At 42.9% G+C, this 25,025-nt stretch overlaps 1 protein-coding gene across 10 annotated transcripts in view; it reads right to left on the bottom strand.

Annotated features, from left to right (window-relative positions):
- Positions 1 to 1,992: 1,992 nt before the first annotated feature.
- The window catches only part of LOC120822112 (unconventional myosin-XVIIIa), a 55,778-nt gene continuing 32,745 nt past the window's right edge, over positions 1,993 to 25,025 (bottom strand). For 6 of the 10 annotated variants that reach the window (XM_078107419.1, XM_078107420.1, XM_078107418.1 and 3 more), the window contains 21 exons: positions 22,719 to 22,862; positions 22,423 to 22,512; positions 22,155 to 22,274; positions 21,947 to 22,064; positions 20,691 to 20,818; positions 20,358 to 20,512; positions 18,953 to 19,070; positions 18,602 to 18,808; positions 18,248 to 18,358; positions 17,762 to 17,866; positions 17,424 to 17,570; positions 17,100 to 17,213; positions 16,075 to 16,191; positions 15,551 to 15,634; positions 13,466 to 13,603; positions 12,893 to 13,078; positions 12,668 to 12,807; positions 11,977 to 12,021; positions 7,769 to 7,891; positions 5,784 to 7,227; positions 1,993 to 4,011 (listed from right to left, as the gene is read on the bottom strand). In XM_078107419.1, coding sequence (XP_077963545.1) covers positions 5,799 to 7,227; positions 7,769 to 7,891; positions 11,977 to 12,021; positions 12,668 to 12,807; positions 12,893 to 13,078; positions 13,466 to 13,603; positions 15,551 to 15,634; positions 16,075 to 16,191; positions 17,100 to 17,213; positions 17,424 to 17,570; positions 17,762 to 17,866; positions 18,248 to 18,358; positions 18,602 to 18,808; positions 18,953 to 19,070; positions 20,358 to 20,512; positions 20,691 to 20,818; positions 21,947 to 22,064; positions 22,155 to 22,274; positions 22,423 to 22,512; positions 22,719 to 22,862 — 3,819 coding nt within the window. In that variant the 3' untranslated portion in view covers positions 1,993 to 4,011; positions 5,784 to 5,798. Of the gene's footprint in view, positions 4,012 to 5,783; positions 7,228 to 7,768; positions 7,892 to 11,976; positions 12,022 to 12,667; positions 12,808 to 12,892; positions 13,079 to 13,465; positions 13,604 to 15,550; positions 15,635 to 16,074; positions 16,192 to 17,099; positions 17,214 to 17,423; positions 17,571 to 17,761; positions 17,867 to 18,247; positions 18,359 to 18,601; positions 18,809 to 18,946; positions 19,071 to 20,357; positions 20,513 to 20,690; positions 20,819 to 21,946; positions 22,065 to 22,154; positions 22,275 to 22,422; positions 22,513 to 22,718; positions 22,863 to 25,025 lie in introns of all 10 variants that reach the window. The other 4 variants (XM_078107412.1, XM_078107413.1, XM_078107421.1 and 1 more) reach the window with 4 other exon arrangements.

The raw sequence follows: 25,025 nt of genomic DNA, 5'->3' as shown, positions 1-25,025 counted from the left end.
ACCATATCAATGGAACAACCAAAACAAGTGTTAGAGGAATTTTGCGAAAGAGGCAAACGATCTTTCCAATGATTCCCCACTGAGAGAGGCTGGGGGGAGGGACCATTTGTGCCCTTTCTAAATCCCTCAGATGAAGTGGACTGCTATGGAGTACATCCTAAAACACACCAACTCTACTTTGGCAGGGACATGAAGTACTGAACAGCTCTGAGCACAGCGGGAGACTTTGGCCACCTGCATACTGTGGAGCGGCGCTAGAGAGACATATCCAACACTGAAATTGGTGATGGACACGCCAACATTTCGTTTTCCCCACTCAAAGGATTTTAGCAATTTGTTTTTAAGGTTTAAACTGTGCTTAGATATTAGGACAGGCATAAGACAAATTAAATCTGTTTCCCAATACTTTAGGCACCTTTACAGTACAGGAAGAGAACAAAAACAGCTATTATTGTTCCCCAGATTCCAGAGAAGACCTGTGTAAAATGTAAACAATGTTTGAACCGTCCTCGTTACAGGGGCCAACTACTGTGCAGTGTTCATGGGAGCGGAACTGATATCCAAGAAACACAGAGGCTACTGTGTCTTTACATCTCAGAATAGCAAAAAAAATTAGCCTCCTCTCCTGGTCCCTGCAGGCAGGGTCTCAGAGTCTCCAATCACTACTTCTTTGACAGCAGGATTCCTGCAGAAAACTGGGAGCGCTAATAGTAGAAGATGCCTGATAAACATGTTCTCCCATATAACTAATATAATATCATTGTACGGCTTGGCAGCATGGCCTCCAAACAAGGTCAAAATGTGGGGATGCTTGGCAAACAGAGCAGCTTGAGCAAAATAAATAAATAAAAAAAGAAAAATGGCATGCAGTTTTAGTTGATAGTCAGCTCCCAGTCAGATTGGCTGTTTTCCATCTGCTTTGCAAATTTAAAAACTGCATCTTCTGTCCACACTGGCACATAATATTGTTGAAGGAGAAAAGTTGTTTTCATGAATATATAAAGTACACAATTCCATACAAATCCCAGATGAAAATATAAAAGATATCACAAAATGACCTACTCAGAAGCTCTACCAAACCGAATGAACTGTGTGTGCATTAATGTTAAACCCCACTGGCCTTCTATGTTGTTGCACAGGGCAGCCCTCTCTGTCCGTGGGGGCGCCGCAATAGACTTCCAGTGCAGCAGATGTCTGTGGCCGAACCGTTCTGTCTAAATCACAGGGAGAGTGGCACGGTAAACACAGACTTGCTTGGCTTTGTCGAGCTAATGACTTCCTGCTCCAGTGGCTTGTGAAACAGTATTGGAGCCGAAATAAGTCAAATCGGGAGCAGAATTTAATCTGTCACTCAATGGAAAGCCTTTAAGCAGAAACACGCAGCCACCCAGAGGGTGCACGCAATGTGAGTGGAAATAACAGAAAAAGCTCCCTGGAACAGAGTGAAGCACCGAAACAGGTTGTGTACAGGGATGAGGAGGACTACAGATTGGTTGGATAAATAGGGGATTCTTGAAAGCAAAATACACCGAGTGTGAATGTCAATCAAGGTGGTAATCTAAAAGCGTCATTCCCTTTGAGGTTAGGTAAGCTTCAACTAAGTAGAATAGAAACAGTGTGTTTGCTCTCGGGTTTTTGATCCATCTGAATTTGCCCCAAGCTCGTTTTTTTGAACTGCTTAGCGGTGTAGCACAGTTTTAACAAGCCATGTGTTGCAAGGTAGAGCAAGCAATTCAGTCTTCCAACGGCTCCAGATTAATCATTTCAATGAATTGTTTGTTCCCCCCCCTCGTGGTCTCCTGGGAAAAGTGGATGGGTATGATGAGAAGTTACTCTGGGGTGGGTGAGCTAAAATTAATCAAACACATCAATGGCTTGTTTTGCTAAAAACATCCTGCCTCCTTTCTAACCTCCTTTTCTCTCACTTCGGTGAATTTGAAACAGACCTCATCCAAACCACACCTCTACGCAATTACAGTGAGCAAACACTGATTCTGGAAACAAACAGACACATTTATTATTTAAAAAACCTACACTCACATCATGACGGATCCGTTGAATAACCAAAATAGGCAAGCCTTTTGTGTACAAAGTGTACAAACTTATTCAACTTACATGATCAGCAACTCCAACTTTGAGGCAATGCAACTCAAAGCGTTTTAGTTTTTTCCAGTTAACAAGTCTATTTTAAATCACTGACATCAAAGTTTCCTGTGCTCCACATTAATATTCATGTGAAGCAAAAAAAAAGGAGAAAATAAGACAAGAAATGCAGATTAGCCTTTTCTGAGAAGATATGTAAATGTGAAGTCAGACACGCTTTTCTTTTGCACACAGGCAGACATGCACATATTCTGTATATGCTTTCTCATTTTAATCTACCTACATGCGAGTTGAAAACAGTTTTAAATTCACAAGCTCAGAATCATCTGCGAGGCCAAAAATAGAGAATACCAACGAGGTTCATGGGTGGAAAGCTAAAAATAAAAAATATCTCTAAATATAAGAGCAGACAGGCTTTGAATTAACAGAGCTTTTGGCAGTTTTCTAATACTGAGTAGACTAATCGAGTACAAATAAATGAATAGTCTGACGTGGACGACCCGGCCAAAACAGTCTGGGAATAGCTCAATAACAACATGAGAGCTACTTATTCATGATCATGAACAGAACCTCCAATAACCCAAATTTTCTCAAATGCAGAAATTACCAGTTTAAAAATAAATGTGTTTGGCAACTTACAATTTAAAGAACCATTTTGTCCTGAAAAGGGTATTATTATTGTACTGCTTGAGCCAATATTGCAACCATGTAAGAGAAACAAGCAAATGAACCTTTAAAATAAATCATCCTTCTGAAATTATTCTGTTATTGTATTTGACATTAAAAGGAGCTTTAATTTATGATATGAGGTCCAGAGTTTGTGCATTCTGAGAAAAGAAAATGCATCTGTAAATGTGCATGGTCTCGACAGCTCTAAGGAAAGCTAATTTAAAATAGCAAACAAACACATTCCCTTTGAACTTGAGAAATCCAACACAAGCAGACAAAAGCGCAGAAAAGCCTCAAAAAGAACAAAATTATTGTGGCATGAAATATGACATAAGCCTTATTTTAATAGTGTTTCAGTCACGAGGTTTAAAACAATCTTAATTTGTATCTTCTTCATATTCCGCATAAATTATATTATATATCTATGTATACCATATAAATACACATTAAAATCATTTTCAAACATATGCATCACATCTAACAGCTTGGCTCGAATAGAAATGTAATTCCTAAAAATGATCGCACTTTGATGACAGCAATCATGACCGAGCCTCCCCTAATTATAGACCGACCAAGAGATTTAACTGAAAAAAGGGGCCAACTTCTCCCAAGTGCTGCAGTCCACAATGATGGGGGTGTGAGGAGGGGGGGATGTTGATGGCCAGTCAGACCTTGTTGGAGGAGCGAAGCCAGAGCGGGCTTATCTAAATCCTCTTTGCCAAGCTATCTGAAAAGTCGGGATAGTGCAGAAGAGGGCACATATTTGCCTGAAAAGCTACTCTTATAAATTAAGTAGAGCAGGACATTCTTCTGATAGAACTTCCCTGCTCCGTATGAACTAACTTATTCAATATGCGGTGTTAAATGACACAACAGCACATGGAGGCAGCATCACTTTGTTATGTGATTAAGTGTAATAAGAAGTTTAAGTGTAATAGGAATATATATATATATATATATATATATATATATATATATATATATATATATATATATATATATATATAATATAATAATATATATATTATATTATATATCTTTTGTGCGTCTGTCCATGCCATGAACAAGAATTGTTCGCCTCTGTGTGTCTGATGTCACTGGGAAGCGCGAGTTGGCCCGAGTCGGGGCTACGATGTGCTCTCTGCCGGTGTGCCTTGTCTGCCGCTCGGCCCGGTCGACTCCCTGCCGGCGTCTCTGTCCACCTCATCCTCTTCGTCAGATCTGCAGAGACTCAGGTGTCTGCGGCACACAGGAGGGTCGAATCACACACACAGATACGGCATTATGTTACTAGTTGGCTACATACAGTTGAAATACAAATGTGAGTAAACAATGTAGAGAAGAAGATTATGCCATGGGGAGAAAAAAGGGAAGCATTTTTGGCTGTAAATATTCTCCTAATTATTCCTGGTCCGCGTTACTGGAATAAACAACGGAAATCTACAAAATCACTTACATAACACAAACAAATCTACAGGAAAGCCATGCACCAGCATTGAGACTATGACAAGATGTCTACATATTAGTAAGTTGTGTTTATAGTTAATAAGGTAAATGTCATGCATTAGCATAACCCTGCTTTACGTTGCTTCTACCGATCGCCTTAAAGGTCATTTCAAAACAGGGCTTTAAAATCCTTAGATAGCGTTGTCATGACGACGCATGGCCTGACAAGCACACAATGCATTCTTTGAATTACCAATGAAGAGATTCCATACGTCCACATTAACATGAACAGTGCTCTTTAAGGAAAATAAGCATAACAACACACAATATTTTCTTTTAATACAATAACCCCCACTAGTACATGTGTTTGTGATTATTGGATATTTTAATTTCAGAGTGCTCGGCCATACCAAATCCTGCATATTGGTGCTTCAAGATGTCTACGTCTAGACAGCAATGGGACCTTAGAACGAGGACTATGGGTGAGAACTGAAATGACTCACAGCAACGTTCGTCCAGTGATATTTAATTTGAAGGAGGGGTTTATCATTTTGGGGGGGGCCGGGGTATTTAGCTGGTGTTGCCTCGTCTTGGCAAACTGGTAGCGTGGATGCTCTCGGGGTGTTAAGATTACATTTTTCCCATTCACCCTTTTTAGTTTTTTCAGTACAAATCATAAAACTGCTCTAATGCCTTCAAACTCAAAACTCTCTTAATTTACTGTACTGTGATTAAAAACAGAGATCCAGTGTTCAACTAGAGAGGCAAACGGGGACAAATGAAAAAAAAAATGAAAAAGAAAAAAACTTAAGCCCGCACGCATTTTTCAAATTCTCACAGGAGGCAGAGCTGCTCAAACGATCAGTGAACATACTCTCATAACAGATAGGCTTTTGAAGCTTTGTGCTAGTGTTTTAAGTTTAATGGGAAGTGTTCCCTTCAAGTAATGTCACCAGCCGTGTAACACCTCTTCTAACTCTGCTCGGTTAACACGTTAACACAAAAACTGGTGTCATTTAAGTTTTTTGCCTAATTGCCAACATCTGTTTGTGCCACAGCCAAATCACCCCCTCTCAACACGACACAGCATCAAGCACGACGTCAGGAGAAACACTCCAAGCAGGAGAGAGACAATGCTGCGCTGCTTCTGAGAAACGTTGCAGTAAAACGGTGATGAATTGTCATGAAATTGGTATGAAATGCATCCGCATCCGTTTATTATGACATTTAGAAATGGATAAATGAAGTGCCTGGATTTTGTCGGTAGTGAACGTTGGGGGCGTGACTACAGTAAAGCAGATTGCTGACTTTTTTTTTTGATGAGGACAAATGTTGGCAGGAGCATTGGGAAAACAATCGGTGGCATGCACTAATTGGACTCCTGCAAACGTAGCTGGTGCTTATCCAGGACAATGTGAGCCGTAATTAGGCTTTGACTTAATCTAAATCAGATTAAATACAAAAAAAAATCTCCCACGCCAAACAAGTTAGTTTGTTTTAGTGAGGCATCCCAGATCAGTCTCGGTTCGGCCATGCTATTGAGTTACTGTCACACGGTGCATCACCTTCCACCATCCGCGTCAGTCACTGTCGGGCTTATAGCGGTACTTCATCACCAGGCTTTCCACCTTCTTCTGCTTCTTCTTGGAATCCTTTTTACTCGATGGCCCCCGACCCGCAGGCTGTGGCTCATCATCGTCAGAGTTTTTTTCCGGGGCCCTTTTGACACTGCTGGAGCTGCGGTAGGAGATGGTCGAGTTGGAGGAGGAGGAGGAGGAGGAAGACGACTTGGAGGAGGAAGATGAATCATCTGACTTGCTTTGCTTCTTCTTAGATCTCTTCTTGGACTTCTTGGCCTTCTTCACCCTTGAGCTCTTTCTGCTGTGCCGGTCGTCTGAGGAGGAGGAGGAGGAGGAGGAGGAGGAGGAAGAGTCGGACGGCGAGACTTTGCTTTTCTTGTCTTTCCGACTGCGGGAGCTGCTGGTGCTGAGGGTGCTAGCCGGACGGTGCGCGTAGTCCAGAGCGGAGCCTGACGCCGAGCGAAGCAGGCTGGCTGTGCTGCAGCCGAGCCCCCCGTCTTCTCCCCTCTTCCTTCCGTCCTGGCTTCCTAACCCCTTCTTCTCATCCTCTTCCTCTCCACTTGACTCGTCGAGCTTGCTGCGCTTGAACTTAATAGGCTTGAAGCTCAGCACCTCATTGATGGCGGCCTCCAAGTCGGGGTCCAGGTAGTTGCGGTGGGTGACCGTCTTGATGTCCGATGAATCCGGCGGATTTCGGTCGGAGGAGCGCGGTTGGGCCGGGGTAGAAAAGCTACGACTGAAGGAGCGGGGACTGAAAGAGGATCTCCCGCCCTCGGTGAAAGCCACACTGTGGCCGTCGTCGTCGTCGTCCACGCGCAGGCCGAATTCACTGAGGCCGCAGCTGCGGGCGACGGACATGCGCGAGCCGCCGCGTCTGTCCTCTTTCCAGGAGCTGCTGCGAGACAGCGACCGGGGGCTGGCGCGGCTCACGCTGCTGACAGTCGACTTATTGTCGTCGTCCGTGTCCAGCAGTTCCCTTCTGGTGGACATCCTGCTGGGAGCCAACGAGGACACCGTGGAGTCCTTGTCAAATTCCGGGCTGCTGCGGGCGGCCCAGCGGGACTCCAGGCCCTTCCTGGCTCTGCTGGTGGCCTCAGAATAGGCCAGGGAGATGACGGAGCCTTTGTCGTCCAAGTCTTCCTGCGCCTGGCTCTTCTTCCAATCCTCCTGGTTTACGCCAGACTTCGACTTAGCTTTGCGCATGGAGGCCTGGTCCGGTCCGTCAGGCTGTTCTTTGAGAGTGCTGAACAGGGAGCTGTCATCGCCTGTCCCCCCTATAGAGTCTTTTAGGTTGGAACGCTTCCTGTAGCTTAAGGAACTCATGACAGACATTGATCTGCTCTGCTCTACTTCTCTCCCGTCTTTACCGCCGTCATTCATCTTCTCCTTACCCTCTTTCACCTCCTGTGTGTCAGCATTTGCTGAATATCTAAAAGGTTATGTAATAAATGGACACCAGCGACAACCAAGACAAAAAGAAAGAAAGAAAATCAGATCGCTACATACTTAAGAAATTCCAAATTGTTGGCCTGTTTAGTTTAATGCACCATGTGTTAACAAGGACTTTTGGTAACTTGACAGAATATTGTATTCGTCATTTTCCTTTTGTCCTTGGGACCAGTCAAGAGTCTATTGCTGTTATGTACAGTATACACTGCCGAAAGTGAAGCAATCTCCCTGTGAGGAGATCTATCTAACTGTGGCAGGGGCGTCATTAAGCAGCCGTGCCAACTGGCCACAGGCCACTTCAATAAATTTGACAGCAGCCGCTTCCCCGTTCCGCCTCCTGCCATTAGACAGATTACAGTGAAAAAGAGACGACACCTAATCACATGAAATACCCATCCTTCTGTTGCAAACTGCCCTAAGTAATCCTGGGCCTTCTTTAAGGCCGGGCTACATTTATCACTGCGTCTCCACAGGGATGTACATGCTTATCTGTCGTCATGCACAAGGATGTGGGCACTCACCTGGTGCTCTTCAAACTTCCCTCATCCGACAAGGTCTTTGTGGAGCCTTTGTTCTTCGAGAGCCAAGACTTCACCCCGTCCACGCGGTCCTCCACCTCAGAATCGGTTTCTGCCTCGTCCCCACTGCGAAGGGACAGAATCAGCTTGAGTTTGAGGAGACGGTGCTTTCAGGGTTCGATCGATAATGCGAGGTGCGTCCGCTCCCGCCGCCCCACTCGCCATCCACGCCTTAAATCTTCGGCTGCTCTCCAGCCACGCCGTCTGCCAAGGGCCCCCTTTAGAATAACTTATTTTCCCCGTTAAGATGGTTCAGCTACTGTAAAGAAAAGGGCGCCGTCTCTCGCTCTTTAATCTCATGAAGTGCTCGGCAAGAACGACTGCTTTATTTCTCCTGAAACAAGCTCCATATCACGCGCTTGAGCGCCCGCTCAGCATCTTGCCGTCGTAGACCGAGCTTTGGCATGTTTGGCATGCAGAGCGCCTTGAGCGCCGTGTACAACCAGTCTGGATCAACCAATTAACCAATTGATCCATATATAAAGCGCTCCGGATTATAAGGCGCACTGTCGTTTTTCGAGAAAATTAAAGGCTTTTAAAGTGCGGAAAATACGGTAGATTTTCTGACAATAAAAATCCCTCATTATGTTAATATTCTAAGCAGCCTAACATCACATGAATTACACATGCAAAATGATGTTCTTTTTACACACATCACAGGCGTTTTGTTAGTTATGTTACAGTTGTTTTCATTCTCTTCGATCAAAAGGCCAGGAAGATGCAAGACAAGCATGATAATATGATACGGAAATTACACCGTCAAGATTGACGGAACATTACACAGACGCAGAGGAGTGATCTGGGCAGAATGTGGATGAAACTGTTGGAGGCATAATTAACTTGTTTGGCTGGTTCGGGGCTGCAAGCATCTGTGTGGCATGTCACCGGCTTCTGGTGATTGTTATTGGAGCGGAGCCACGAGGCGGCCCTGTGGGCCCTACGCTTGACATGACAATCAATATAGAGAAACCTGTGGATCCGGATGATAAATCTTGGTAGATCCCACCTGGATAAGGTCAAGCCTCATTCATTTGAAATCCAGGGTGAGTTTTTTTTTTTTTTAAATAATGCATTGCGTTGTTCTCGGGGGTTAATGTGACAGGATATGGTGAGTGTGCAGAGTGGTGTGACTTCAAAGTCAATCCCGCAGTCATAGTCGGAATGTTCTCCTCCGTGTGGTTGAGGACACTCTGCTTTCACAACGCTGATACGCCGTTGTCCTTGGCTACATGATGTGTGAGTAAAAAAAAAAGTAAAATTGTACAGCAATGCATATGTTCAGAAGTCCTAAAACTACCATTGACTTGTTTGAGAATACAATTTTTAATTCTTTATCATTTGGGTTTCAGAGCAGGACAACCGCGTACGTTAAACAAATACCAGGCCAATCCGCGGCGACGATGGCAGGGCTGCAACACAGGAAGTGCAATTTTTAATCCCAGATCTTCATCCTCGGCAAAGCTTCTCTATCTTCGCCTTGGGACATGGTGCTCAATGTTTGTTCCTTAGAAGTATTATTTTGCAAAACACAATATTCAAAGAGCTGTGAGATGACAGACAGCTGAGCTCTATCATTTGTCCACATATCCATCTATGTAGTGAGCAGCGTACCATTTCCTTTGTCACAGTGCCTTGTATCTCATATTCAGTTATGTTTGCTCAGAGAACAAAGCGTCCCCACTGCTCCAGTCCCTTTTTTCGGTGGTTTGCCTAAAAGCATCTCTTTTTTTTTTCATACACAGGGAAGCGGTGCTAGTGCCAGTGGTGTGCACTCGCACATTGTGACAGAGCAAGCAGAGACGTAAAGAAGCATCAGACTCTTATGTACCGAATGGAATTGACCTGATGATGATATTTTTTTATGATGATGTATGATAATTTTGTGTGAGAGGGGCTTTAAGTGGCGGCGAGAGAAAAACAACAGTCCAAGTTCAGCCAGTATATCAAAACGTCATACTGAATGCTAGTGATGGACACCAGCCACAACAAGATAATAGGCTCATTAATGCTCAAAAATTGTTGACAGCTGCTACCAATTTGTCATTGTGGATAATATGACTTCTTTTAACCCGACATATTGCACCACAAAACACTGAAACCAGCCCAAAGCAAAATCATCTCTTCCTTTCTACACACACAAAATAAAAGGTGGCTTGCAATTGAGTGCTGTGCAAATGGTGTCAAAAGTGATTTGTCCGTGGCCGCACACTGGTAGCTAACCAGTCCTGAGGCTTTCAGATAGAAACAAGCCCCCGGAATTTAGAAGTGAACATTGATAGCTTCTGACAATTGGCCAGCACTGGTTGTAAATCTTTGTCACAAATACTTACACTGAGCATCAAATCTCGTATGGCTTGGTGTTATTGGTCTAGCACTTGCGATACCAACACCAGTATCTGCTCCATATTGGCTAATTATACATAAAAAAGATCAAAGTGCATACGCTTTTATTAATGAAATAGCGTGCACGCACTGTGAGGTAATTCATCACATGTTGAAGGGAATTTAGCATTAAAGGTGAAGGAAATAACGCACAGATGAATATTCCTATACATTAGATGTAACTCCTGTACTTGGCCTGCTACCCTGCTGGCAAGGGATGTTATCTTCTCATGCAATAATAATAATCGAGCTATCATAACGTTTTTTAGCATTGAGCATAAAAACGTATTGAATAGGGATGTAAATCATCTGGAAAATCCACCTCATAATTCTAAGAAAACACCTCCTCCATTATAGTTCACCCATCCTGCTAATGCAATGATGCCAAATAATGAGAGAGAAAAGGCCATTAAATAACACAGAAAAGCTGTGCTCTTTTCCATGAGTTGCACAAACTGAAAAGCAGCGTTGATAAAAAAAAAAGGGCGCCATGCCACAACTCTATAAAGGAGCAATCAGAGGTTAAAGCAGGAAATTATGGACGGGTTCATCTGGCACAAACTAAAAACTTGATTTCTTCACTCTGCTCTGATGAAGGTTTAAATTACGAAACATTCCTAAAAGATTCCTTTCACTGCATAGTAACTGAAAAAAGTGGTATTCAAATCAGTCAAAGGAACTTAATTAGCATATACAATCAACACATTTTACAAGGAAGACAAGGTGAACAATGAGATTTTATAAGTTAAATCCTTCACAGCACTATGGAACAACATTGACTTAGTGGAGTATCCGCATGCACGCATGGAAATCCACAACCGAGCTGTGGGTCTAATCTTTTCAGTGGCGCGCTGTGGGCCGTCACTGTCTTGCAACACTTGCTGACGGTGCAGTTGTGGACAGACAGCCGGGCTGCAATCATTTTACAGTCACCAGCATCGCTCACACAGTTCCGCCTCAGGCCTTCCAGAGCACGTGCAAGTTTCTCCTCAACATGATTAGTTTGTGTTAAAGGCACAATACAGGCCATCTCTTCATGAGATGCCTTGACAATGCATGGAATCTATTGTAAAAGGGGTTTCCTTGATATGTATGTTTTCACATGGACATATTGCCTGCAATCACTGTAGTCAGGCTGAGTCGGCCCACCGGCTGTACTGTAATGATTTATACAGATAAATCTTGTCTAGTTTTGATTTCACATGAATGTATCATTAAATGAAAATAATGGGCAGTACATTCCCTGTACCAACTGTGACGTGCAGGCTGGTTGCATTTTCTTAGTTTGCTGGGTAAAAATTGAAGCACATGCATGATAAAGGTGTATTATAAAGCTGCGACGGTCGTAAAGAGACAATGATGCAGTATTACAGCCGGTGTGTGTTTCAACAGCAGTGAGACAGTGAGGTCTTCTGTGGGCCATCCGATTTTTTTAGGATTCTCCAATGTAGTAAAATAAGCCCCAAAATCTCCAACTAGCCGTCTGTGCACAGACACATCAGGACCGTTAGCAAAAAATAAAATGAAACTAAAGGAAACACCGGGGCCATCCTTTAAGCGTGGCTTTTATCTGAGATATACACCACAGACAAAGCTATTCCAATCTATTTAAAGAGACTTCTTCTCGCTGTGTTGTGAACAACACAGACTGAGAGGCTATGAAATACTGCATTATTCTCTGTTGTGGTTAAAAAACGTGTGAGAAAAAAAAACACAACTTGCAAATAACCATTCTGACAGAGACAAAGGATGCATTTTTCCATTCTCACGTTTTGTTCTTTCTTTTCTGATATTTTGTCACCGTGTCTTGCAAACTGCCAGAAGTGTGGAAAACACCATAGGGGGAACAAAGGGAAAAAAGAGAAGGTGAGATACACAAACAATACTGAAAGAAGACAACCAGCTGAGATAACAGTAAATAAATAGTTTCATACTTACACACGCACATGAAATGACTATCCATTGTAAAGCAGTGACTTGGTAAGCCTTGAGCCTCCTCAAACAGAGGTAGCGCGTGTAATGTCTTCCATTTTTAAGAGGTCTGTATTACTGCAGTTACCTTAGCGGGCTCAGAGGGAGCATAGCTCTCAATCCCTTTGCAAAGAGGGAAGGAGCAACAAAACAGGGTAAACCGACGCAGAGACAAAAGATCAGAAGCAGGGAGCCGAATGAAACCGTGTGAGAGAAATAAACCGACAAACTGTACTATGACTCACAGAGTACTAAAAAGGTTAGACAGGAACTGGTGTAGGAAGATGTGAGAGACAAATAAGGAAAAAAATACAAGTTGTGATTGACAGGCCATTAAAAAAAAAAAAAACAGCAGTTCACTTTTCTTTAGTTTCTTGCAGCAAAATAACTTGCGCTGGTTCAGTGTTTCAACTACGGCACAGTATCACCAGAGGTACCTAACATTAGTTACTGTGTTTTCCTTTTTAGACGGCTACGTCTGGGCCTTACCTGTTGACTAAGTCGTCATTGTCATCACTCTCCATCTCGTCCTCTATGGCAGCCTGCAGGTCACCTATCCTCTTGAAGGCCAGCTTAAGGTCCACTTGTAAGCTCTGATTCGCTGCCTCTAAGCTCTGGATGTCCATTTCCTGTTGAATGGATGACAGCACAGAAGAAGTACAGTTACCTCCTCTAATGTGAGCTCAGTTAAATAGTATCACCTAGCAGCCTTACCAACTCGTGCTTCTTCCGGCTCGCCTCGGCCTCCTTCTTCGACAGCTCTCCCATCTCTTCTTTCATGTCCCTTATCTGCCTCTGCATTCGCTTGTTCTGATCTTTCTCCCTGTTTTCCGCAGCAATCCGTTGATTTTTCTCCTCTGTCAACTTTTCCATGTTCTCCTTTAGACGACCCACCAGGCTCTGGGGAGGATTCCAGGTGAGCGGAGAAAACTTGTTCTTACAAGCAGTCAAGTGAACAAAAAGGATCTCCCTTTTACCCTTAAATGTTTGCTGCTAGCTCACCATAGCTGGTCTAAACCTCTTATCCCGTCAATATATTGAACATGAAAGGAATATTCAAAAATAACTTCTTCTCACGACAAAATGAGTTATTTTTGTCATGCGGAAAAACAAAAACAGACAATTATATTTTAGCATAGTCCATAGCAATCTAAATTAGTTGCCAGAATCTTCTGTACTCTTTGATATAGTCATTTTAATAAAATAATATTTGCATCCATTTGCGTACCTCTTGGTAAATAGAAAACAGAAGCGTATCTAGGTTCGTAGAGCACGTCTCTACCTCACCTCCATGCGTTTGATTTGTGTCCTCTCGTACTCCAGCTTGGTCTCCAGCTCACGGATCTTGGCCTCCTGACGGCACACAAGAGACTTTTCCACCATGGACTGTTCTTGGAAATCCAGCTGGCTCTGCAGCGAATGAAGCTGGAGGAGACACACACGAACACACGTAAATACAAACGCTCCCTCCCTAGGGACTAGTGCTGACCCTCTTGATCTCAGCGTTTTCACTTTGTCTTTAAGTCACAAAATGCTGCGCGCTACGTGTAAAACAAAATTAATTTTCACCGTTACAACCTTTTTCGCAAAGAGGTTATCCATCTTGGGGGAAACATGCATTCAGCATGAATGATGAACTCAAGATGAGCTCCCCGAATCTTACCGAAGTCACAGTAATGTCCCAGGCTTTGGTAATGAGCATGCATTCATTCAAAGCACGTTTGTTCCATCTGAACTTCTCATGACTGATAAAAAGAGGAAAGATACGTCACAAAAAATGGTCCGAAAGGCAGTACCTAACTGGGGACTTGCATCCGAGTTTCCCTTTTGAAATGACTAAAGAAGCTAGATTTCCCTCCCACTGGTGATGCAATAACCACTTCAAGGTCAAATGCGTCGGATGACTATCGTCGCCTTCTCTGGCAGTTTTAACAATGCCTTACATACTGCTATGTATCTCTAAAGCGGCCAAAGATGTTTTGATGGGATGGTTTTGCACACAACTAAGTGTACCAAAGCTTTAGCATTTGTATTGCTCAATCGAAACAGGGTCTGCTGTTAGTATGGTCAAGAAATCAATTCTGTCCTTTAGTGGAATTATATTTAGACACTTTGTGTTCCAAGGTAAGTGGTTTGATTTTGTTCAGTGAATGCATGTCGACACTTCCTCAGGGAGTCCTGTCACTCTGAGCCTGAGCGTATGTAATGTGCAGGCAAACAAAGCACTAGATTGCCTTATTCGAGGTAAAACCAGCTCTGATGGTGCATGGGGAAATTCATTTTGGAAAGAAAAGCCTTAAAAAAAATAATGAGCATTTATTAATGCGTGACACATACGTTAGAGGTTATCCTCTGAAAAAACACTGTTATTATCAAAACATTATTACCATAAAAGCACTATTATCACCATAAGCCTGAATCAGGTGCATTAACCTTTTTACCACATGAATACACATTAAGCCAAGCCTTAATCATTTAGCTGACGAATCAAAAACAGAATACAACAACTAAGCTAATCAGCCCAGAAACATGCTAAATCAGACAAGTTTTATGACCCCCATGACACTAAAATATTAATCTTTTAACAGTGAGCTGTGGGCCAGTTGTGCAGCATGCTTGCATAGTCACAATGAACATGCTGTTTAGCAGATTTAATGTTCACCAAAGGCTGTCTTAGCATGCTAACAGTTGCATATTAGTGCTAAACACAAATTGCATCTGAAGTACAGCAAAATATTTGCAGGCTCACTATTTGCCCATATGAATTAATGGATTCCTTTGCAACATTGATATGCATGTTACAGCAATCCAACTATTAGCTGTTGACAGACGTTTCACTTCAAACTATGCAGAAAGCGTCGTTTCAAAGACATAAAAGATTCATTATTTTGTATTAAATGTTCATGATGCAAGTATGTCATTCTTCTTGGAATGACACAAAAAGGCACACAAATGAATATCTTAGGGCCACTCCTCTTGTCATTGTAGTGACTGAGTGTGCGAGGCAGCTAGTAAATCCAGAAGTCACGGGGCAGCAGCTTGACATTTTGTGTATGACAGCTGTGTGCATCTGCTGGAAGGGATTTTTTTATGTTTGACAGTAAAATGGCGTCACTGTTTTTCCATTCTAGTGCATCAGAGTACAATAACAAGGTATTGCTGATTTTGTGTCCAATTATTTAATCACTACAATAGTATCCACTCCCTAGAGTCACCTTCTCATTGCCTTGAACATTTTTTCTAAAGTTCAAAACAAAAGAAAATATATACATTGGCAATCCAGCGAGGCCAGTGTGCAGTGAGAAGAGTGTTGATGCAGCAAGCGGGTTCCTAGCAGGAAACTTCCGTGTTTTTTTAAATTCTTCTTTGTACCTTTTCTTGGATCTCCTGCTTCTCCTTCGTGGCCTCTTCCAGTTGAGCCTGCAGGTCACTGATCTGGCTCAAGTCCCTGGCAGACTACATATCCACAAAAAAAAACGAAAATCAGGATATTTATGTGTGGGAGAGGAGAGGTTATTAATAATATTCATGTGTGTCAATTTTATGCAAAAGATTTTTTTCCCTTTTTAAAAATGTACGGTTAATGAACGTTGTACTTTTGTGCCAATTCATTTGTCATGTGATCTGTTGCAGAACAGCTTGCCTCGCCCTGATTGCAGAGCGCACAGTGTGTTTAGAGGGGACTATGTCCTCCAAACCTCAAAGCCACACTACTTAAACATGCAGAGAAGAACGGAATGTTAATGATGATAGTAAAGACAATACACCACAATTTCTCAAACTACAGGAATTACACTGCTTTTTGTTTGATTTTGGGGGGCGCATCGGCAACATAAGTAATTCATAATTTCGAGGCTGTCAAACTGCTCACCGAGGTATTAGGCATGTGGGGTTACCTGGGCAACTGCAGCTTTGTGTTTCTTCATCAGCTCATTCATGTCCTCCTGATCCTCCTCCATTCGGGACTGCAGGTCATTCTTCTCTCTCTGCAGACGGCTGACCTGCTCCTCCAACTGAGGACAAAATGAGGATGAGGAGAAACACACATTTGAGTATTGAATGACAGGGCTTATTCATGAGCTTTGGAATATGATAAATGGTCATTAGCTGGCCAGGCCGTGGCAGTCCTGAAATCTCAGCTGATGGCAGTGAAATGCAATCTGGACGTGGTCTCTGGCCGAGGGATGAGACCAATTGGAGATAATCAATTGCCTCATTTAGACACGGACAAGCACAGCCAGTAAAGCACATTGCTGATGTCCTGTTTGCAGATCGTCCTCTGTGTTCGGAGGCCGGGGGGGGGATTCAGACCTCCAATATGCATTCTCTAATCGGAGACATTTCCAGGACCTCTCCCAGCCATAAATGCAGCAATTAACAAGCATCGGCACTAAGCACTCAGTGTGTGCCAGCCCCAGAGACAAAAATGTCTATGAGTTTGACATGGAGGCAACACTCTCATGAGACAGCCATTAATGAGCAGATGGAGAGATGGAGAAGAAGAAAAAACATTCCACAAAGCTTATTTATCCATTAGAGAAAAAACATTGAAATCAGATATAAGCCAAAGGGCATTTATTATTCTAATATACCACCATGGGTTTATGATCCGCGCATAATAATGTGTCGAGCCCGGCTGCATTTGTTTAAGAGTGAATGTTTGCGAGGCAAAAGCCCTCCCTTAATTAAATATTGGTGGTTGTTTTGCTCATCCAAGGAAGAGTATAAAATATATGAACCATATGAACTATGGAGTGAAAAAATCTGTTTCCACTATGAGATGCAAAAGGGTTTGTATATTTCATTATCTATTAATATGTTAAAACATACACACATATATTAACACACAAAAATCTATGGAGAAATATGCTGGAGTGAATAATTGGAACTTAATTTTGTGAACTCAGATGTGAAAACTTACCGTAATCTTGGCTTTGACCACATCCTCCATTTGAATATGCAAGTCCTCTATTTCAAGCTCCATGCTCTTCCGAGCCTTCACTGCTGCCGCTGAAGTGAACTCGGACTCCTCCAGCTGTGGGAAACGAGATGAAGAAAAGGGTACCCGTAAGAAGATAAGACAAATATTAGTAGACCAAGATCCCGAGCTATCCCAAAATGTTGCAGAGGAATGAGAATTTAACAACCTGGGCAAAATAATACCCATCACCAGGACAATTTATAAAAGTATATGTTTTTGTTTCATCAGAATGAGACAGAGGAAAGTGTTCAACGGGGGGCATACCTGATTTTTGAGCTGGGCGATCTCCCTCTTGCTGGGGGCGTTACTCTTCAGGTGTTCCAGCATTACCTGCGCATCAGCCAGGAGGACTTTTGTTCTCTTCAGGTCTTTCTTCAGCCTCTTCTCGGTCTCCACATCCCTCTGGCTCACCTGAATGACAAACAAACTGTTCTAGCCTGTATTTGTTATAAACTCTCTGGTTTTCTATTGGCCCTCTTGGTCCCACGGCACCGCTCCAAACCCCAAAGCGGTTGTCTTTCTCATCAAAAAGAAGTGGCGCACACTAAATCGTGCACACTTATTAGTGCCGACAGGCACCAGAGGAGAAGTGATGGAGGTACCTGGTCCTGGGCGCTCAGCAGTTTGGACTCCAGCTCTCGTCTCTCACGCAACACTTTCTGCTTGTCTTCATACTCCTCCTCCAGCTGCACCTCCATCTGTTTCAGCTGCAGGACATGGTAACAGAGTGTCAGGAAAGATGATCAGTGATAAACAGTCTGACCGAACACAACATTGACCATCCTTTTAGAGGTGGCTGCTCTTGCACATCAAAGACGAATGTATTCCTCTAACCCCCAGCCGATCTGCTAGCCTCTAGATCCGTCAGAGAAAATTTGATATTTCACAGAGAGGCAAATGCAAAGACCATTTTTATCATCAAAGCTGTATTTATTTTATTATTAGTATGAATGTAATTAGTCGGATATAATATTTTTAGATAATGTGGTCTTTTAAAATGAATTTTTTGATGAATACAGTGTATTTGTATAAAATTGGGACAATCAACATGCCTGTATTTGGAAGTACAATGAATGAGCAGCACCCACCTTCTTGCTGCAGGAATGCCTGATCTCCTCCACCTCTTCGTCCTTACTCTCAATATCTTTGGAGTGGGTCTGCCGCTGCCTCTCCATCTCCATCTCAAGGCGCAGCTTAGCCTGAGCGCAATGACACAAACATACCACAGACGGGAAGAAAAAGACAAACAACCAAAAATGAAATAAATTAGATTTTTACCATCCATCACAAAGGAGATGCTTTAATTAAATCATTTTCTAAACAAACTACTACTTTTGTTTATAGGCGGATTTCTGTTGAGTTACAGTTTGAAACACTGAATAGCGTGACATGAGCAGCTTTTAGCAGTAGAAAGTATTTCACCATACTGCATCACCCTCTACCTGCTCCAGCATCTGGATGGTTCCAGCCTGTTCATCCAGCTCCTCCTCCTGGTCTTTCACTTTAGCCTCGAGTTCACGAAGTTGCTTTTTGACCTTGGACAGCGCCGCTTCATCTTTTGACTCCTGGGAGGAGAGATCCTTTAGCTCGGCCTCCAGCTGCTGTACCTTCATATTCACTGCACACAATTCAACGTCCTTGTCCTGCAGGTGGAAGAGATACCGTTAAACGCACATCTGGAGCAGCCCAGTCACGTCAAATAGAGAGCGGGTGGACCAGACATGCAGCCCCTGAGAGAGGAGATCCGATCACGTTTGCAGTGTGTGGTGTAGTGTAAAGGGGTTTACCTGCAGCTGCTGGCGGAGGTTAAACATCTCACCAGTCATTAAGTCTTTCTCTCGAGCCAGCTTCTCCCTCTGGCTCCTTTCTCGTTGTACCTCAGCCTGAGCCTGGTTCAGCTCCAGGTCAAACCTGGAACACACACACACACACACACACGCGCAAGCATGAATATACCTCTCGGATAAATGGTATTCGTGCATGAGACAAGGGTTCCAGAGGGCTTAAAAGTTGAACAGAAGTAGTCAACTTCATATCCGTACTTCCACCAAGTGCTAATCAGGTAGCCCCCTGGTTCTAAAAGGCCAATGCGCAAGTAATTATTTTTAATTGCCAACCAGATATGAACACAAAAAGAATAATGTGGTAAAAAAAAAAAAAAAAGAAGTGAACACAGCAAAATCCAGCTGCAAATATTTCAATTTCTTCTTAAGCTTTCTAGCATTTTGGCAACTCTTCTGGCTGTAAAAATGACTATCAAATTCTATGAGAAAATGACTTGTTTTGTCACTCTGTCGCTAATACAACATGATGTTCATCTAGTAACTATGATCTTTTAGGGTCCGCTTTAAGACAGATCTACCTTGTGATTGTGTCCGGCCTGGGGGTTAAACATGTTTTAATCTTAGAACTCTAATCCTTTCTCAATCTATTTTCAGTTACTGAAAATGACTTTTAACGTAATGATTGCCTAAAAATCTCATTCAGCCTTTGCTTGTCATATCACTTCGGGTTGCAGAAAAACAGATAAAACTCAAGGCTTCAAAACGGTAGTCCCCTAACGAATCGCTGGCGTGACAGGGACTACGTCCACTTCTTGAATACAGCCAATGGTAACAATTCCCGGATGGCTACAGGCGATCTTGTGGATAAAACTGGGACATCAAGCAATTTGTCATTATAAATTGTCCCCCTTAAGCCTATGACCTTATCCTGGACAAAGATTGCAACATCAGCTCAGCGCTACCTCTATTTCAGGCTCAACTATCAGGTTACAATTGGTTTGTAATAATGTGCAAAATGTTTTCTTCAGTTGTCTGGGACAGAAACACTTATGGTTAGCGAACTTAAGAGCTAAGTGTTTCATGCTGTCAGCTTGTTGTAATTCCCTGTTTTTCTCTCTGAACCGTAGCTGAAAATAATTTCACCCACAGAGCATCTTCAATTAGCCACAGGGGAGAGATCACATTCTGCCACAGCGGTAGCTTCTCAAGTGCTTAAAGTCTGAGTCATTTTCTCAGCTAATGCAATTCCACAGATTACAGAACATCTCACTCAAATTAAAGGAAACGTTAGTGTTCTGCCGGGTGGGTCAGCGCAACTGTGCCTGGCCTTTTGTGGAGAAAAGAACAATATGTTCCCTGTTATTGATGTTTATAACAGAAAGAAAGACAGACAGATAGAGAAACTGCTACAGACTTCCTCTGTTTTTTCTCCAGATCATGGTTGCGACTTTGCAGGCCCTCCATGTGAAGCTTGGTGTCCTGCAGCTCCGCTGTCAGTTTCTGGCACTTCCTTTTCAGCTGCTGCACAGAGCGCTGCACATCCTCATTATCTGTCTGCAAATCAGCCAGCTGCAGCGCGCACACACACACAAACACATGTAAACAAACAGACAACATTCCTATTTTTTCTTTTGTGATGAATTAAAGTGAAATGCATATTACATGAACATAAGTAGCAACAAGCGTGTGGTAACCAAACAATACAACAAACTATAAGTGATTTAGGATTATATGCAGGGTTTCTTGCCCTTCTCTCAAGTTGTCTTCTGCTCTGCTGCTCTGTGTCCAACTTTTCATCAAACTCCTGCTGGAGTTTCTTTTTGGTGAAGTCCATTTCACGAATGGCTCGGTTGTATTTTATCCGCCACTCGCCTCCTGGAGGGAAGAGATACAATTCCTAAAATGACTGTGTGACATTTAGGTGTCTCCTGCCTTTGAAGTAGGTTTAACGCGGTAAACAGACAAAAAATACTCAAAAGCTCAGTGATGATGGATTATGGCGTACAATGCCCTGGCTGTGATGGATTCAAGAACCGAATTAATCCAATCGATGAGAAAAATGAAACTACTTTAAAATCAAATCTCGACCCTGTAAGTTCAAAAGGTTCCACAGGAAACTACAAAGCAGCCTTTGCGATTCAGCTCTAATCTTGGATAAACCTGAGGTAAGAATTCAGAGCACACCACAATAGTAGTTGGAGTAGGACATGTCTAAGTGGCACTTGCCACAGTTCTTAGCCGACCCTAATTCTGGAGCTGTCAGAGGCTATCAGAACCATAACAGTGGCCAGTCAGATATTCAGGTTCAGGTTTATTTCCAAGCCTTATCATTTTGGAAGCTGTCCGTTTCTCCTTCACATACCAACCCAGACTCCTCCATCAGTGCTGCTCATTAGCATATATATAGCATAATGACAACTTGCAGGGCCACCGGCTCTGATTCCAACGATTATTCTCTCATTCATCTGAGAATTCTGATGTGCTCTGTAATGGCTTGTCTGCTGAGGTGGATTGAAGGGGGTTGGGAACACAGAGGGAAGAAAAAATGGTCTTATGGACAATGTGCTCTCAGCAGGAGCTCCTTTTCCCAGCAGGTGCAGACCAATCAGCAACAGGCATTAGTTGTATGCCTGGGAGCAAACGTCTTAATCCCCTAGCGGTAAATCCCAAACTTGGGTAATATACTTAAGAGCATTATGCGAGATGTGACCAAGTCTCGCTGCCATGTCACCCGCCGAAACAGACAAAGAAAGCCGTTAATTCCAGCAGCTATTAGTTTCAGGGGGGTTTGAAACTGTGCACGTAGCACTGGTATGAGTGCTCAGTAAATTATACTCCTGCCCTGAGCTGACATGCCCATTAGGCAGGTCTTGGCAAGCTGCTGCAAATGTCACAAGGGCCAATTAATTAGGGAATAGAAAACAAATGTTTAAAACCACTGATGACCAAGACTGTGATTCCTACGGGGGAGAAGAAATGTCGAGAGTTCGCAGCTCAACTAACCAGCATCATCGTCGTCATCATCCATCTGGCCGTTGAGGTCTGACGTCTTCATGAGCCGAACTTCTATCAGCTCCAACTCCTGTGATTCTAATTTCTTCTTCATGCTGTCAAACTTGGCCTGGAATGCAAACGTTTGAACACAAATCAAAATGATTTGTTTTTTCCTTTCACAATGAGAGTTTCTAAAAAAGTGTCTGTTCGTATGTACCTGTAGATCCTTCATTTCCTTCTCCAGGCGGAGTCTCTCTGAAGTCTCTGTCTCCAACAACTGGGATGCGGACTCACCGGTGCTTCTCTCGTCAGCCAGTTCTGCCAACAAGTCTGAGATCTGAACACACAAGACAGCGTGTAATACAAAACTACAAAACACTCACCACTCTTCTTTTACAACTAAGAAATGAAAAAAAAGTTTAATTTCACTGGCAATCTCAAACATAGTTCTCCCAGCATGCATTGCCGGAGGCGAAGGAACCCACCCTACTCTCCAATCGATCAGTGTTCAGTCGCAGCTCATTCCGCTCTTTCTCCACTTTTTCCAGCTTCGATTTCTGCTGCTGTATCTCGTCCTTGGGTACAGAATGCAGCCAATACATGTTATGTGTAATGTAACAGGTAAAACTGTGAAATATTAAGCGTATCAAGAGACATCACATAGGATTAACATGAAGTTCCATGCTGCGGTAGCAGGCAGCGCCTCATTAAAGGGGACTAGAGGCTGCCCGACTGTGAGGGATCTACGAGTCGGGGTGCATCGCACAGAAAGACTCCTCACGTCTTTGCCTCGCATCTGCTCCTCGGTGAGCTGGACCTTAATGAGGGGCTGCACTGTGGTGAAGAGCCTCCACCATGGCCAGTCCTTCACGCCGCGGTTCTTCTTGATGTTTTTCTGGAGGCAACGAATTGCAAGGTCCTGAATCTAAAAAGCACACACAGAAACAAAGTCACCGAACAGGAAGGAACACATCTGGAAAAACGTCTGCTCTTTTGGTGAAGCATTGGTTCTAAACAAAAGACATTATCTTTTAGAATTACTTTCTGTTACTTCATTTGACGGTACGTTAACCAACTAACGGTGGCATGGTTGTCTCTACCTGATGATGTGTTGGAATTGGCAGCCCAGTGGTTGAGCACGGCTCGTGTGATGTACACACACACACACAGGGAAACACGGATTGAGTATGTGGTAGTGTAATATCAATGTAATCACTTGTAATTGTATCTGTAAATTGATTTTTCAATACAAATGAGTGCAGCGTAATTACAACAAATGAGATTATCCAAGCTTTACAACTGTTATTTGTGCAGTACATGGTGTTATATGCAGTGTATGGAAAGAGTTAATGTAACGGACAGATATCACAAGCTGGTTTCCTGGGGGGCCATGAAAGAATCCCGGAAAATAAGGAAAATCCTGATCACCCAGTGGAATAAATGTTTTATCGAGCTTGTCTATTGTTGCCATATCATCCTCGACACCGATAAACAATATTTGAAAAACATTTCACTCCTCATTCTTATGCTATATTGCCTGTGTCTGGGCACCCGCAGCTAACCCGGGACTTGCCAGCCTCCTCTGGAGAGTTTCTGGAGAATGTTTTCCAAGGCTGGAAGCAAATTTTCGCATTAATTAAATCAAACATGTTGGCAGCTAATTCCAAGTATTACACGATTTCAATGCTGCTTATTCATGAGGCTCTCCAGCAGCAGCAGATTATGGGCAAACCCAATTAGAGCAACGCAATTCTCAGCATCAGGTACATTTTACCCTGAAGGTACTCTCTATGACCAATTAGGATTTGTCACACAGTAAAAGCCTTAACATCGAGCAGAATGCAGCGCATTTCTGGCAGAAGATTTAAACAGGTCTCAGTTGTCATATTTAGTCGAAACTGAATAGAAAACAAACAAAAGATTATACTCCACTAACATTGTGGATAAACGCGTTCGTATTCACATCCCATTAAGAGGGTGTGACAGCTGTAAGACGCTGTTATGTGAATTAGGCTTGTGAGCCAAGATTAGGACTAAAGTGTGTTTCTGTTCCCTTTCTTGTATTCTACATTTCCATTAGAGTTCAAACAAACCGGTTTTAGTGTGTGCGCATGCACATGTATGCAGTCCTGTCTGTACATATGTCAGACATCCAGGTGCTGCAATATAGTGTATATGACCGCTTCTGAAACAAGCATGCGTATATGCTCAGGGTTTCAGAATGTGTTCAATGTGAACACTCAGAGACCAACATTACTGTCTTTAAAAACTGCAGCTCAGTCTTAAAACTAGAGGGACGTGAAACTGAACAACCCACATTAAATGTGTCCATTTCTTTTGCATGCAATTTATTCCCAGAATTGTTCATTTGAATATTTCTTCTATCAAGACACCAATGGTGATTATCACAGCCTCGTGAAACCTTTCAACCACAAACAAAGGACCCTGACTATTCAGAGGACGTGTTGGCCTCTTAGGTACGATAATGAGGAGGTACACTTCGACTCACAAGTAAATGTACATAGAAATGTTTTTTAACACAGATGCAAACCATGCGGTTACAGTCAGAGGTATTCATGGATGATAATACTATGTTTGAGATATTCTGTGTATTCAGTCAGCACTGTTGCATTGAGTAAGTATCATGTTTCCAAGCTGAAGCTAGCCTATGATTTCTGTTTTACACCGATTTCAAAGCAAATAATTCAAAGAAGAAGAAAAAAATGCCCCGAATGCAGCGAGTGCCTGCTGAGGGAAAATAACAGACTTTGTTAAATGTCAGGTTGTCCCCTTGAGGAAGCTTTGACAGTTGGACGGGGGCAGGGTAAAAACACAAGAAAAATTATGGTTTTGTCACTTAATGTCACATGGGCTCTGCACAGCTTCACGAGGTTAACATGCCAAGGAATATCAATCAAGGGAACTGCTGACTGTCCGTCACATCAATACACATCAACCAGCAAGTGTCGGAGAAGCTTGGCAAGAACACACCCACACTGTTACAGAGGCACAGAATCATCCACTGTACCTGCTAAGACTGGATACTTCAATCAGAGCAAGAGGCTATGGAGCCCTATCAATATTCACA

This window comes from Gasterosteus aculeatus, chromosome 7 (assembly GCF_964276395.1).
Source record: "Gasterosteus aculeatus chromosome 7, fGasAcu3.hap1.1, whole genome shotgun sequence".
Lineage (NCBI taxonomy): Eukaryota > Metazoa > Chordata > Actinopteri > Perciformes > Gasterosteidae > Gasterosteus > Gasterosteus aculeatus.
The sequence above is the reverse complement of the archived record's forward strand: the minus strand, read 5'-3'. Positions and strand labels throughout refer to the sequence as shown.